We start from the raw sequence: 16802 nt of genomic DNA, 5'->3' as shown, positions 1-16802 counted from the left end.
TCATTTGCACCCAGCACGGAGAGAGTGTAAGTCCCGATACGAATTACAAATGAGCGGTTTGGTATTACGCAATTATGTTCGGAACTCAAAAATGGCATCATAATTTGGCTATTCGGCTCTCAATGGGTTTTGGATAGCCAATAAGATAAATACGAGCTTGCGCTAATTTGGTGAAAAGAGAGTGAAAACCAAACACTCAGCTCTAATACTAAGGATGATGGCTGCTAATGGAAAAACAGTAGGTGGACTCCATCTGCATACACGGGTGGATTCTCGCATCAGCATAAGGTAGAAAGCGGGCTGCAGCGAACGCACGTGCGTACAACTCAGAATGAGCCCTTATACTTACTAGTTTCCAGTGAATTTAGGAGCTGCATTGTAATAAATATTTGTTGACACTTTCCTAAGTCACGTCATGTTAAGAACAAAGCTCTGCAGAGGCTAAAATCTACAGCAGGCCCCCAGGCAGAAGCTGCACGCCTCCCAGAAAGAGGAGAAAGGAAGGAGCAGAACATAGGGCCTGATTCAGACCCACTCGCGAGCGGCTGTCCGCTCGCAAGTGGGTCGATGTTATGGACTGAGCATGCGCACGACGGAGGGAGCTCCGTCGTGCGCATGCGCCAGACGCGACGAGCGAAGGAAAGTCCTTCGCTCGTTGTGTCCGATCAAAGGGGGCGTGCTGTCAATGTTGATTGACAGCACGCCCCCTTTGGTGGGCGTGCCGGGGGCGTGCCTCCCTGACGGGGGCGTTCCCACGGGAACGCCTCCCGTCAGAAGCCGGCCCACTGACATCACTAGTGATGTCAGTGGGAGTGATTTTGGCTCTGATAGAGCCAAAATCACTCCGGAGCTTGCGGTTGAAAACCTCAACCGCAGGCTCCGGCTCGCAATTTCGATGGTCGCGATGGTCTCGACCATCGCGGCCATCACAAAGCACGCTCGTATAGCCTGTGGGTGGTGACCCACAGCTATACGAGCGTCCAGGAGGACGCTCCATGAAAATGGAGCCCGGCCCTCATTCAGAGCGTGCGCTCTGCTCAGAGCGTACGGCTCTGAATGAGGGCCATAGTTATACCAAAAATGGTGAAGAAGAAACTGGTAACAATACAATGAAAATTAAAAATTAATCTAGCCAATCTAAATAATATCTGACTGCAGTGAATCATATAGTCATTGACAGTAATGTAATATAAAGTCATCCAATCATACCACATACTCCAGAGCAATTAAAAAATATAAAGAGCTTTATTGGGAGGATGGGTGGGGGGGGGCACTATGGGGGCAGTAACTGTGTGTGAGGCTATGGGGGCAGTAAGCGTGTGTGTGGGGGAGAGTGGCAAAGGGAATTCTTGCATAGAGCTAAAAGAAAAGGGCATACATGTAATAACAATAAAGATGTAATAAAGGGTCTGATTCGGAGTCGTACAGCAGCGTGTATTGGTGGTCACCATTCTGCGAGCTTATGCAAATAGAATTGCATATACTGTATAAGACTTTTTTTTTTTTGCGGCCCACACACTCTTAAGGTGCGTACACACTGGGCGATAAAGTGGGCGACTGAACGATATCGTTATCGTTCAGTCGTCCACTTTATCGTCCATTTTTAACCCCAAAAAGATGAACGATAACGACGACACGCGTTCCTGCGGGTCGTTCGTCATTATCGTTCATCGGGCTGACATGCAGGCCAACCTGACGATCTCGTCAGGTTGCTGCATGTCAGGGAATGGGGGAGAGAGCCCGGCACTGAACAATATCGTTAATGATATCGTTCAGCGGCTGTGCTCAATGTCATGAACGACATTGAGCACAGCCTGCCGGGGACAACACTACACGATATCGCTCAGGGAGCATATCGTGTAGTGTGTACCCACCATTAGACCTTGAATATTCGGCCCGATTGGGATTTTGAGCCTGGCATGCCTAACTTAATCACTGCAGCCTATGGAACAGTCTTAGAGGGTATATTTACCAAAAGTGCAGGTTTTTAGAAATGGAGATATTGCCCATAGCAACCAATCAGATTTTACTTAACATTCATCTACCACCTTCTAGAAGATAATAAGCTAGAAACAGATTGGTTGCTATGAGCAACATCTCCACCTCTAAAAACCCGCACTTTAGTAAATATACCCCTAAGAGTTGCTACAGTTTGGACATTAACAGATGCAGAGGGCCTGGTCTCCTCCCTCCTCTGACTCCAACAGATACCTAGTCCGCAATTGGTCTTACACCATCCTGTGATCTCTCCTTCCATAGCAACATGCACGAGGCTAATAATCCTCATGGGTTATACCCAGGTCCTGGACCTATTATACTGTGTATATACACCCATCAGCCAGAACATTAAAACCACTGACAGGTGAAGTGAATAACATTGATTGTTATTGGCGCCTGTCCTGTCCTGCCTGTATTGTAATGGCGCCTGTCCTGCCTGTATTGTAATGGCGCCTGTCCATGGGTGGGATAGATTAGGCAACAAGTAAACAGTCAGTACTTGAAGTTGATGTGTTGGAAGCAAGAAAAGCATAAGGAGCTGAGCGACTCTGACATAGGCCAAATTGTGATGGCTAGGCGGCTGGGTCAGAGCATCTCCAAAATGGCAGGTCCTGTGGGGTGTACCCAGTATGCAGCGATTAGTACCTGTCAAATGTGGTCCAAAGAAGGACAAACAGTGAACCGACAATAGGGTTATGGGTGCCCAAGACTCATTGATGCATGGGGGAAGCATAGGCTATCCCGTCTGGTCCTATCCCACAGAAGGGCTACAATCTTACAAATTGCCGAAAAAGTTAATGCTGGCTATGATAGAGGATGTGTCAGAACACACACAGTGCATCGCAGCTTGCTGCGTATGGGACTGCGTAGCAGTTAGAGTGCCCATGCTGACCCCTGTCCACCACAGAAAGCAACTACAATGGGCACGTGAGCATCAGTACTGCACCATGGTGCATAAGATGAAGATTGTCTTCTCTGATGAATCACATTTTCTATTAAATCATGTGGAAGGGCGCATAGTTTACCTGGGGAAGAGAGAGCACCAGGATGCAGTATGGGAAAAGGGTAAGCATGCGGAGGCAGTGTGATGCTCTGGGCAATGTTCTTGGGTCTGGCATGCATGTGGATGATACTTTGATACATACCACCTATATACACATTGATGCAGACAAAGTACACCCCTGCAAATGGTATTCCCTGATGGCAATGGTCCAGACACACTGCGAATATTGTTCAGGGTTTGAGAAACAAAGAATTAAAAGGTGCTGTCTTGGCCTCCAAATTCCCCAGATCTCAGTACGATCGAGCATCTGTGGGATGTGCTGGAAGCCATGGAGGACTCACCTCGCAATTTACAGGATTTATAGGATTTGCTGCTAACGTCTTGGTGCCAGATACCACAGGACACCTTTAGAGGCTTTGCGGAGTCTATGCCTCAACGGGTCACAGCTGTTTTTGCGCCATCAGGGGGAGCTACACAACATTAGGCAGGTGGTTTTATTATGGCTGATGGGTGTACGTGCACTAGAACCTGTGACTGGCAAGTAGAATAAGACACATGGTTGGTTGGACCCATATCATCACATGAGGACCCTTCTTCCCTACTTTTGCCGACATGAAATCAAAATACAATAAACCTAACAATAACTTTTTTCACTTTCGGCCAATTAGACCCTTCCGTAGTAATTACAGGAACTGCAGCCCTGTGAATACTATCGAGTCTCTCAGCTGTAGACAAACCTCAACAAAGGGCCTCATCTCTACATTATATCTAGAACTTAATCTATAGGACCAACGCCAAGGGACGAGAAGCAGATTTCAGGGACACTGGATAGAGACAACTGGGAGGAAATGAGAGAAAATACAGCCCCCAGTTCTACTGGTGTTGGAATAAAGGAGAATAGATACAAATTATTATACTGACGTTATTACATACCAGACAGATTAAACATAATTGCTCCAGATCTCTCTCACAGATGCTGGAGAGACTGCTCTGCAGAGGGACCTTTTCTTCATATCTAGTGGTAAAGTCCCAATCGCTCTGCAGTCTGCCGAGACAGTAACTTAAGCACTAGTCTCTCCCGCAGGTTCCTTCTTTTTCCGCTGGCTATACATCACCAGAATAAGTTGGTTGGACCCATTATATCAGCTGTTGCTTACCAGCCAACAGCAGATAGGAAACAACCGCCTGCTCTCTCACTGCAATCAGTCCTTAATAAAATGTTACCATAGAGAGTTTATGGTCACAATCCTCCATAACTCCTGAAAATCAGTAATCGAGGTGTAGGAGACTCTACATCTCATTTTAAGGTCCACCTCCCTTTCTCCTGACCCCGTTGCTAATACTTATCCCCATTCACTGAAATTTGAGATGGACAACACATTTCTCAGTACTGAAGGCACACCCTCCAGTAACTCTGGATCTCACTTCTTCTGACCCCATTCCCTGATGGAGGTACGCCATACTGCCCAAGTCATAACTTTACTCCTATTCTTACCCTCCACCTGTCCTTTACCAAAAATAACAAACTGCTATATATTTATATTCTTTATTACTTGTGTTGCTGGAAGTATCCCTCATACCCGGTTCATACGCCATTTGCTGTAAACCCAAATTTGTATTTGTTGAGCTATCATATACATACATACAGATGTATACATCTTTGCTGTAGTCGTGCGAAAGAAACCATCTTGGCGCACCAGGTCCCGCGAGACTCTGCTAGCGCCAGGCGTCTTTTTTGCCAAAAATGCTTTTAAGTCGCAATGAGATGCAATTAGGACGCACAAGCAGACTGTGCTGATTAATATGATATGTGACACTTGTATATCTATGTGCACCTGAGTCTCTGAATCTGTACACAAAGTGCTACAATGTAGTGGCCACAGCTTTTTTCATTCCAAGTTCTGTTGTGCTTTATATACAGACTCAGGTGCCCACAGATATACAAGTGTCACATATATGATTAATCAGCACAGTCTGCTGGTGCGTTTTAATCACATCGCATTGCGACAAAGACGCATTTTCGCCACAAAAAGACACCCGGCGCTAGCAGAGTAGCGTCCCTGCTAGGCTGTTTTAGAGGGACTCCACGCCCTGCTCTATTTCAAAAGGGCAAAAAGCACCCTGCCCTCCGGCGCGGTGCCCCGCTGAAGCAGCCTGCGGATGCCATACCCACCCGCGGGTCGCAGTGACCCGCAGGTGGGGAAAACGGCGGTGTAGCGGTCACCGCCTGAGAATGGATGCTGGGTGCATGCGTCCAGCATCCATTCACACTGATAGCAGCGCTTGGGGGCAGCCCTGGCATGTCTGTAAGTGTCGGGCACACCCCAAGAGTGACGAAAAGACGACGAGTCTTAAAGAAATGCCCCCTTTTCCTTGGCCATGCTCCTTTTTGGGCGTGCTCCCCCTTTCTCTGGGTCCGGCGCCGGACCTAGAGTGAACACTGGCAGTGTAGCACAGGAGCTTCTGGCTCACTCACACCAGGAAAGTCACGCTGCGTTGCGTATTGAGGCTAGAAGTATGAGGACACATCTGTACATCAACATGGCTGCCTCCGATCCACTGTGTAGGTGAAGTAGCTGTGATTAGGCAGTGGGCAGGAAATATCACCCAGAGGATGAATGAAGAATATTGACTAATTAACACATTTGTTTTTAAAGCATCTTTCAATTTCAATTTGAATAAATAAATGCTTTGACATAGACATTTCCATCACTATACACAAAGCTCCTTATAAATGAGATTATTGTTTAAAGATGGAAGTTTATATTCCTCCATATATCGTTTTGCTTTAAAATACGGCACAGTGTGAATGTCCCCTGCACATTGCTTCCCAGGGCAACTGAGGGGCGGTGCAGAGGAGAAGGCAACCCTACTAGTGCATCCTGCACATCAATCACAGTCAGTCACAGCAGTGGTGATATTACTGCCCAATCTACACAGGCTGCTGGTATCTAATAAAAAAACAATATATAACTGTTTATTATTTCCATATGGTATTACTGTATAACACACTTGTCCTCTTTCTTGATCTTACACTATAAAATTGCTCAAGAGGATCACAGCTGCAGCCAATGAGGGCAGCTACTGGGTGGCTCTTGTCCTACAGAAATAACTTTCAGAGAACTAGGTGTGAGCTAGGCAGTGAGACTGCCCGGCTCCAGAGATCTGTCCGTCCTTAGTAAATACGTATTAGGAAACCATCCATTTCTTTTAAACAGGCTTACGTGGTCTAACTTGTGTAAAACTGGTTCTAATGGAGAGTCAGTGGCGTAAATATAGAGGGTGCAAGGGGTGCGCTTGCTATGGGGCCAGGTGGCCTCGCGGGGCCGCTGGTCCAGCAAGCAACCCCCTGCACCCTGCCAAGTGTTTTTTTTTTTTACTCTTGAAACTCCCCGGGCAAACGGTCGGTGGGGGGGGGCGGGGGTCAGAGCGGACTGTAGTGTCAATTACTGACACTGTGCTTCCACCCACCGCACCCCCACAGCCTGCAGAGCTAGCTTTACGCAGCAGTGTCATGTCATCATTTCGCTCCCCTCCCGGCGGTGGGTAAGGAGGACTGGGAGGGACTTGTGTGGTGCAGGAGTAACGTCCATCAGTTAGCAAGGCAGCGGCGGCTTCAGTGAGTAGAGTCGGAGACACAGGCAGTGGGTTTGGGTATGAAATCCTGGCGGTAAAATGCAGACGCCGGAAGCCCGAACATGTATAATCCCAACTGAGCAGGTAAATCCCCTAACCCTACCCTTCTCCCCCCCTAACCCTCCATTAGGGAAGCCTAACCAAAAACTCCTGGGGTGGTGCCTAACCCTAAGTCCCCCCCAGGATTGCCTAAACCTAACCCTCCCGGGGAGTGCCTAACTCTAACCTCCCCCCAGTGGTGCCTAACCTTAACCCCCCTTTCCCCTAACCCTCCCCCCGGGGGTGCCTAAACCTAACCCTCCTCCCCTGCGGCTAACCACTAAGTGTCCCCGCTTACCTTCGTTCGGGAAGCCCTCCTGTTGGGACTCCATCTTCGGGCTAAGAATAGGCTGGATTCAGACGCCTGTCTTTAGACCCGTGTCAGGATTTAGACAGCGGGATTCCGACGGAAGCTTCCCGTCCGTCGGTATATTGACTGTATCCCAAAAAGTAATGTGAGTAAAATACTGTGCTTCTGCCATCATGAAACTGATTATGTATATACATATATATATTTATAAATTAATTTATTTATATATACACTCTGGATGAGACCGGAGTTGGGAGGGGCCCCTTAAAAATTTGCTATGGGGCCCACAAAGTTCTAGTTACACCCCTGGGTAGAGTGGTTCTGTAAGCAGAAATCAATGACCAATAACCCAGTTACTCTTCGACAGCAACAGTTACGGCACACAGCATTCATTCAGCACCCAACGAGAGACAGACAAGGCAGCTGGCAGAGGATCTGCAAAGCAGTTTCCCTTTTTAGAACCATGACAGATATAGATAACAGACGCCGCGTTCGCCTGGCCTGTGATTCAACACTGAGCAACATTTTTATAATTAGCGAAAGCAAAAGAAGTTGCTACTAGCGTGTACCTGAAACGCTTGTGAAAGTCGCGTAGGCAAAATACTGGAGAGACAACATAAATTAGTAAAAGCACAGAGTGCCAAAGACACTGAATCTATTTCCAGCTAAGTGTTAAAAAAATAAACTAAAAAGGAATACTGCTTACTTACACCAATAGTAAATACCGCAGAGAATAACACTGACACAAACACCCAAGGAAACAGCAGCAGCACTTATTACTGTGAGTCGTTTGAACAAGCAACGCTCCGATAACAGGAGTTATTACACATGATTATATTGCACTTATTCAGCGGTTGCCTGTGAACCAAAACAACAAATGTTTTAAGAGTGTTAATTATATTTCTAAGGAAATATAGTTTAATTTTTCCTGCTCAGTTCCATCACTGTTATGTAGGACCAAAACCTGGTTTCATAGGGGAGGAGAATGTATCAAACCTAAAGAGATAAAGTACCATCCAATCAGCATCTGTCAATTTACAGGGAGTGTTTGAAAAATTACAGGGGGAGATGTATCAAAACTTGGAGAGAGATAAAGTACCAACCAATAAGCTCCTAACTGTGACATTTAGTGGCATATGTATCAAAGCTTGATGCAAGATAAAATTGTGACATAAATATCACCAACCAATCAGCTTCTAACTTACATTTTGCAGGCTGTGTTTAAGAAATGATAGTTTGGAGCTGATTGGTTGGTGATACATATTTCACAATTTTATCTCACATCAAGCTTTGATACATATGCCCCTTAGTGCGTTTTTGTTGTATCTGTGCATTTATGATTTAGTTAAATGAACTCCATGAACAAAAGTGTTTTGTTTTTTTTTCCCTTATTTCGTTTCCACCTTCAGCTCTTTATTCAATTACATACCAAAAAGAAAAATAAAGGAAAAGAAAAGGCTCATTACCTTTCGGGGGAAAGTAAGATTTGCTTTCTGCTTTATGAGGCCAATCCACCACCAAAGGGCCAAATCTCCGAAAGCTTGCAGTGATCTCATCTGGAAATAACATCACAACAAATGACACATGAAAAAATAAAGCTAAGAAATAAAAATGACATACATTTCTCTTTTTCTAAGATTTGCTGGGGGCTTTAAAAAAAAAATTATAAAATATGTATTTATTAATATTTAGGTTCCACTTCAGCAGACACTCTGGAGGTATATATTAAGAAGTAAAACTTTTTAGAAGTGGAGATGTTGCCCATAGCAAGCTATGGGCAACAACACCACTTCTAAAAACCCGCACTTTAGTAAATATACCCCTTATTGTCTGTACTTTGCACATATAAAAATGGACACAAACCAAAAATAAACCCCAAAATTACAAGAATGATACAAGGCTTTACCAAGTCCAGGACAGCCATATGCAGTAGTTATGAAGTGTACGGATTTAGGGGGCAGGCGGGCTATTCATGGGGTGGCAGAGGTGACTTTATGTTGATTTAATTTCCTTTTAGCCAGCTGACAATATTATACTGAAGCAGGGGTACAGTTGTTAACAGAAGAGCAGGTGTGTTATATAGCAAACCAGAGAATAGTCTATATCTAGCACGTGACCATTAATCCCAACGCAGATGCACCGATGACACCAAAACATTATTTTACATCACAATGTGCATACAGTGCAGATTCCAGTATTCACATAAGAAGCCAGGGAACACCCTACTCTGACAATGTTGTGTCCATAGTTAAGTGACATGAAGGCCTAGGCTACCCTCCCACCAGCGTTTCTTTGTCTTTCTTAAAACAAGTTGTAACAATAACTGAAAAAAAAAAACCTGCAACAATAGGAGATCGTACAAACGTTTCTGTTATCATTAAACCCAACTTAATTGTAAGGATGTCTTTTTTCCCTGTATGTAGCAGAATACAGACCTTTATTAAAATATTTACAACTACCTATATGTTGTACTGCTGTCCAGCCGAGACTTCAAAGGGTTGGCTTGCGAAGTTACAAGACGTGTTTGCTTGGAAATTAAAACTATTAATTACCTTCATCAATGTCCGGAGGTAACCCTCCGACAAACACCTTCCGAGAGTAGCGCTCCACCCGTTCCCCGTTCTGACAGTGTGTTGGAGAACTCAAACCGGATGACAAGGACTGGTCACCGTGGCTATCACCAAGGAAGCCGTCCTCAAAGGGGAAAAGTGAGGACCGACCTGGAGGGAAAGAAAAATGGTGGTTACCAGGTTTCTGAAATATAAATAACAAAATAATTTGTAGTTGCTTTAATAAGCAACTTCATCGTGTATTTATTGTTTTGAAGAGAGTAATTCAGTTATTTATGCAGATGCATTCTATAAAGCATATAGACGGTTACCAGTAGAGGGAGAATCAATATCCAAGAAGGAACACCGGCATTTAGAAAGAGACCTTCAGCAGAAAGGCAGAAATGAATCAGAGCACATTCTACTGTAGGGTAAGTAATGTTCTCGTAGGAACATCAGACAAATTAAACCATTTAAATTATCTTCCCAGTGTTAATAGTTATAGCAGACTATGAACAAGAGATGGGAAAGACTCAGAGGATTATAATCCATAAAATATCACTCCCTACTGTTGTGATTGGTAATACAGCATTGCATAGTGTATACACTATATGGACAGACAATGGCAGCTGGCAGTACACATTGATAGACTCAATACTAAGTTTCACTTTTTGATCCCTGAAACAGAACCTAACACCAGTATTTTACAAACATGTACTCCATTGTTTTACATCAGTACTAAAAACCTTATTGCATATATTATATATATATACAATTGGTCTTGAGTAAAAGTTTGTCTAGTTCATTTTTATATAGTATTCTTTATTAGTACTATACACTTATGCAGAGTTAAAATTATCACTGGTCTCTCTAAGTTACCCCAGGATTACCCGTATCAGAACGTGCGAGAGCCTTGCTTAAAGCTACTTTTACCCCCCCATTGTTATGGGGACACCAACCGTTGGTTGTCAAGACATTGCAAATAATGGATTAGCCTGCTGCACGCTCCTCCTTATTTAAACGGTGTTTAACATTATTTGTATGGTACTGGATTTACCATGTACGTCTGTATTTTATCCACAATTCTAAAATTTGGGCAGATGGGCTGCACACACTACTGCTACAACTCTTGTGTAAAGATGCTTTTTTTGTGTTCTGTAATAAGCCACCTAGTAGCTGTATCTATACGCAGGCAGCAGCTGTCTCATTAAGTCGCAACACTGACACAGCGGCACTGCTCCTCTGTGCAATTACATGCTAGTGACACAGCGGCACTGCTCCTTTGTGCAATCACATGCTAGTGACACAGCGGCACTGCTCCTTTGTGCAATCACATGCTAGTGACACAGCGGCACTGCTCCTTTGTGCAATCACATGCTAGTGACACAGCGGCACTGCTCCTTTGTGCAATCACATGCTAGTGACACAGCGGCACTGCTCCTTTGTGCAATCACATGCTAGTGACACAGCGGCACTGCTCCTTTGTGCAATCACATGCTAGTGACACAGCGGCACTGCTCCTTTGTGCAATCACATGCTAGTGACACAGCGGCACTGCTCCTTTGTGCAATTACATGCTAGTGACACAGCGGCACTGCTCCTTTGTGCAATCACATGCTAGTGACACAGCAGCACTGCTCCTTTGTGCAATTACATGCTAGTGACACAGCAGCACTGCTCCTTTGTGCAATTACATGCTAGTGACACAGCGGCACTGCTCCTTTGTGCAATCACATACTAGTGACACAGCGGCACTGCTCCTTTGTGCAATCACATACTAGTGACACAGCGGCACTGCTCCTTTGTGCAATCACATACTAGTGACACAGCGGCACTGCTCCTTTGTGCAATCACATGCTAGTGACACAGCGGCACTGCTCCTTTGTGCAATTACATGCTAGTGACACAGCGGCACTGCTCCTTTGTGCAATCACATACTAGTGACACAGCAGAACTGCTCCTTTGTGCAATAACATGCTAGTGACACAGCAGCACTGCTCCTTTGTGCAATCACATACTAGTGACACAGCGGCACTGCTCCTTCTTACATGCCGTCGTTAGGCATATAATGATGTCAGCATAAATGCAACCATTTCAAACCACCCTCCCGATGGCCATTCCTATTTAAAACTGCTACCTGCCTGTGTGACTGGGCTTCTGGTAGCTACACTAACAAGCCCCAACGTGATCCAGGAACAATGCTGGAACCAGCAGGATGAATGACAACACTCCCACCCAGTGCTGCTCCCTGTACTTTGCAACAAAAAGCATTGAGGCTAAGTGAAAAGCTGGCGGTACTGTTATTGCATGTAGCATGTGTAAGGCCAAATTCATAGTCAAGGAGCAATTGAGTGCAATAACGCCAAGACTATCGATTTACCAGTCATGCGGCCTGTAATCCACTTCATTATTGGGAATGTAGAACCTAAATTACCATCAGTGATCGCAATTTTGAGTGACAGGTGAGCTAGCCCCAGTGACCGAACACAACTATATTCTGTCATGCACTGCAGCAGGGATGGTGGAATATTACAATGGCAAACAGTAATTCACTGGTACCACATTTACTTTACAATTTGTTTTCTTCTATATCCTTGCTAGAAGGTCAATTAAACCAGTAAACATCCTCCTTACAAACAAAATATCAGAACCAGCAGATCACCCTAGCAAGCAGACATATCTCACTCATTTTATTCATCAATGATTGTAACTGGAAAGCGATCCTGCTATTTGACACCGGATCGATGCGCCAGGAGAGTCAACGTGTGGTCCCCCAGTGTCTTAATAATGAAAGGAATAGAATCCTTGCTAAGTAGAGCTTACAGCAAACATTGCTGCGTTTTGAACAAAAGAAAATCTTGCACTGAAAAAAACAAACAATCTATTTACGTAAGAACTGAACCCATCGGAGGCACCCAAACCTGCACTGCTGTTAAGGAACTGCACTATCAGCTGTGTCTCTGTGTAAAGAGTTGAGGACTTTTGCTGCATAGGCCCGTATTCAATGTGGAGCGAAAAGCTGAAAGTTTCGCCGATGACGTAATTTCACCAGGCGGAAAAGCATCGTCGTATTCAATTTGAAAGACTTTCCGCCTAGGCGGAAAGTCAGTGCAATGTAATAGACGAATAGTTTCGCCTATGAATAGCAGGCGGAAAAAAGTGCAGAATTGGGGTTTTGGGGTGCAACGTTGCGGGAACCCCTGTGCAGCCTTCAGACAGTCCCCCAAAGGTAAACTGTGTCAAATTTATTTTTAAAAAGACTTAACACCCCAAAAAATCACTTTCCTTTTGGGGGCAAAAAAAAAAATGTTGGGGGACAAAGTTAAAAACTAGCGAACTAGACTCCAGAGGGGTCCCCAAATATGCCCCAAGTGTTTTTTCCTTTGCAGGTGCTTGCGGAAGGTGGATTTTTCACAATTTTTAAAACTATACATTAGCAACTTTAAAATATGCTGCCCCCCATTTTCAAGTACCCCAAATTTACTGGGATAAGTTGTTTTCTGCAAAAAAACATCCAAAATACCGTTCTTCACCACTTATACAAAAACGCTATTTAGCACCTATTGAGCCCGTTTAAAAACACCAAATACGTTCAACAAGCCAAATCGGGGGGTACCATAGTGAACCCCCATGTCAGAGCATCTTTTGGGGGGTGTCAGGCTGATTTCTGACAGGACTTTCCGCTTGTTTCAGCGGGTCCAGTTTTCGCGTACTTTCTAATTGAATACAGGGGATACGCACGATACTTTTCCACCTGCAAAACAGGCGAAAAGTCCAGGAGGCGAAAAAGTATCGTGAGTGCGATTCAAATTGAATACGGGCCATAGAGTGAAAACCTTTGTACCTTCAGTTTACTACGATAGTGATCAGACATTCTAGCAGATGTTACTACTATAGTGATCAGGCATGCAAGCAGAGGTTACTATGATAGTGATCAGACATACTAGCAGATGTTACTACGATAGTGATCAGATATACTAGCAGATGTTACTACGATAGTGATCAGATATACTAGCAGATGTTACTACGATAGTGATCAGACATACTAGCAGATGTTACTACGATAGTGATCAGATATACTAGCAGATGTTACTACGATAGTGATCAGACATACTAGCAGATGTTATGAATGATAGTAACATCCCTATTAAATGAAAACACCATCCCATTGTATAACCTTCAGAATGACCAGCAGCAGCAGTGGCAAATGCAGGATATCTAGAGGGGGGTTTCCAAATGCTTGATTTTAGAGTGAGTGTGGCCTGTCCATGAAGAGGGCATAATTAGCACTTATCCAGCTTTAATATGTTACATACAAAGTATATTGTGTTGCATAATTCCTGCATATTCAGGACCAGCGATCACAGTAAGCCATTAGATGCGGCATTAGGTCCATCCTGCCTGAGCTGAATGTTTTTATTTTAGATGTGGGCATCATTCCAGAGCGTTGGAGCAAGTCCGGACGTCTGCGGGAGCAGCAGAAGAATTTAGCACTGCCCTGGACATATATGTACATATCGGTCTCCTTATACACTGGATAGTGTATTGTTATACAGTATTAATTATTAACCCTATTGATGGTCTATAGCAGTGCACCCGTAGCAGTGCATGTTTACTTGATCTCCTAGTTGGTGCACAGGTATATTTATTACTGGCTGACACATTTTAAAAGATCCACAGTTGGTGCTAATCATTTCATTTGTGATACTGAGAAGAACATGCAGCACTAGTAACATTCTATTATATTACTTTTTCCATTGTGGTCATGGTGTGTGCTGGGGAGGGGGGTTTCCAGGCAGACGGAAACCCCCCCTGCGTTTGCCTATGAGCACATTAGCTGCCTGTCTAGTAATAGTGAAATACAAAGTGCGGTCCAGTCATCCTTCTTTCGGCTCCAGGTCATCTGGATAACCTTTACTTTATAAACCAGGTCAGAAAGGGATCATATAACGTGTGAGTGTGTAGCCAGCAGTAAAAGTTATGCAGTATTCTAGAATTGTTCCAACATTTATCCATTATATGACATAGGTGAGGAAGTTCAAAGGAAGACAGGTGGAGGCCAGGTTTTGCAGATCTCAGAGTCAATAAACATTCAGATCATCAAAAACAAGGTAGTGGTGCATTGAGCGCATGTGCGTTTTTTATGTGCGTAGCAGGACTCGCTGCTGGCTTAACAGGAGAAAAGTCAGAAGAGAGAAAAAAAAGCTCAGGATCTCAACTCCAGTCCTCAAATGCCAACAGGCCATGTTTTCAGACTTTCTGTCGAAAACAGTGGGATAATACCAAAAAATATTAACTCACCTGTGCATGATTAAAATAAATCCTGTAAACATGACCTGCAGGTGAAACTTGAGGACTGGGACTGAGAACCCCTGACTTGAGGGAAAGGAGGCCTAGAAATGGTGTGCCCCAAAAATCCTGTAAACATGACCTGCAGATGAAACTTGAGGACTGGGACTGAGAACCCATGACTTGAGGGAAAGGAGGCCTAGAAATGGTGTGCCCACTCCTAGAGATTACCAATTTTAACATTAAAAAATATAGGGCTGTTCCATTACCACCTAGGTGCTGGACGAGGAAAGGTTTATACAATGAGACTCCCAGTTGCCAGGTGATGAGAGGTGAATTATTATTCCCTGTGGTCACAAAGCACCGGATTTATTAGGTCACCCTCCCAAACCCTTTACATGGGGTGGGCGAAGCATAAATAGCACTAGGCTGAGGTCTATTTTATTACACCACAAAGCTCCTAAAAAAAAGTAAACTGGTTACCCTTTTTTGTATATGTGTAGGGTTATCACCCAATCACAATGTAGGGAAGCCCTTCTCTAACAGTGTGTCACGAGTAGGTCCCTGGTGAGTCACACACACAATGACAGTGGGGTGACAAAAAAATATAATAGTCTAGGTGCCACAGGACGTGCTTCGACCAATCAGCATAGGAAAAGGGGAGGTGTGTGCTTCCTGTGCTTTCCCCTGCTCCACTGGATACTGAAAACAAAGGTTCATCCTCAGTAGGATGGGAGACTAAGGAAATAAAGTGGAAAGGAGTTCTTACCGTAGGTACAGTGCAACCGGAAAGTATTCACAGCGCTTCACTTTTTCCACATTTTGTTATTTTATAGCCTTATTCCAAAATGGAAAATTAATTTTTGTCCTCAAAATTCTACACACAATAAATACCCCATAATGACAACGTGTAAGAAGTTTGAGATTTTTGAAAATTTACAATGGTTAAAGGGGGGAAGGGTGTTTGGTATGGGTATGTAAGGGACAGCTCGGAGTGTTCGCTTAGTGTACAGTTAGGTCTATTTACATAAACTTTTATTAATTTCAAATTTTGCGTTACATATGCAGGGATCGCACTTACGAGCTATTGCGTGTCCTTTACGCGCCATAGGCAATGAGGGAAGCAGTTTTGAAAGATAAGAGGGTCCAGCAGTACGCACTGTGTTGAACCTATATGGCTGTGTGCCCACAGCCAATAGCAACGCTGCTGTGCCTCCCCATCCAAACACCGCTTGAGGCATCCTTCCCGTCGCTGTCCCGGGGGGTCCAATTAATCTCCAAAGTGGAGGACACGCCAGTGAGCCACGGATAGGAACGACCCATGGCGGCCCGAGATGCCCACATCCTTACTTGGCCGTGGATTACCAGTGCAGCCACAAGCTTTACCTGCATGGTTTCCAGACTCTGTAGGAAAATACCACTGTGAGGGCTTTGACAAGGACATGAAGAAGCTGATCTTATAAGGTCATCATGTAACAATACTGGAGTACCTAGGACTTGCTCACTGCACTGCACTGCCTAGGACTTGCCTGACGCACGTTCATGTCAGGCAAACGTGGTGGCCACACCATTTGTCGCAATTCTCCAAAATGCACCTCAAATCAATTCTGGACAACTTAAGGCCAAAGACACGGTGCATTATCCTGCTGGAATATTTCATCTTTCCGGGGGGTACATGAAGTCCAAGGGCTGTAAATGGTCATCAAGCAGTGCAATGTAGCGGTTACTGGGCAATGACATGTTCAGGTGGACCAGCGGAACCAACCCATGACACGTGACTACACCTCACACCATTATGGAACCACCTCCAGCCTGCACAGTGTTTGTTGACAACTGGAGTCCATGGCCTCATGGGGTCTGCGCCACATCCAAACCCTACCACCAGCCCAAAACAACTGAAACCATGACTCATAGGACCACGCCATATGTTGCCAATCTTCCAGGGTCCAATTAGCTACGTAACTAGCCCAGGTGAGAC

At 44.6% G+C, this 16802-nt stretch overlaps 1 protein-coding gene across 4 annotated transcripts in view; it reads right to left on the bottom strand.

Moving 5' to 3' along the window:
* The window catches only part of CPEB3 (cytoplasmic polyadenylation element binding protein 3), a 151935-nt gene that overhangs the window by 34617 nt on the left and 100516 nt on the right, over window positions 1-16802 (bottom strand). For all 4 annotated transcript variants that reach the window (XR_015878963.1, XM_088476919.1, XM_088476918.1 and 1 more), the window contains 2 exons: window positions 9539-9706; window positions 8453-8542 (listed from right to left, as the gene is read on the bottom strand). Coding sequence is in view for 3 of the 4 variants with exons in the window: in XM_088476919.1 (XP_088333045.1) it covers window positions 8453-8542; window positions 9539-9706 (258 nt within the window). In the remaining variant the exon portion in view is untranslated. The remainder of the gene's footprint in view (window positions 1-8452; window positions 8543-9538; window positions 9707-16802) is intronic.

The sequence above is a fragment of the Taudactylus pleione genome, unplaced genomic scaffold (genome assembly GCF_031769625.1).
Source record: "Taudactylus pleione unplaced genomic scaffold, aTauple2 ptg000198l, whole genome shotgun sequence".
Taxonomy (NCBI): domain Eukaryota; kingdom Metazoa; phylum Chordata; class Amphibia; order Anura; family Myobatrachidae; genus Taudactylus; species Taudactylus pleione.
Note: the sequence above shows the minus strand (reverse complement) of the source record. Positions and strands in the feature narration are given on the sequence as shown.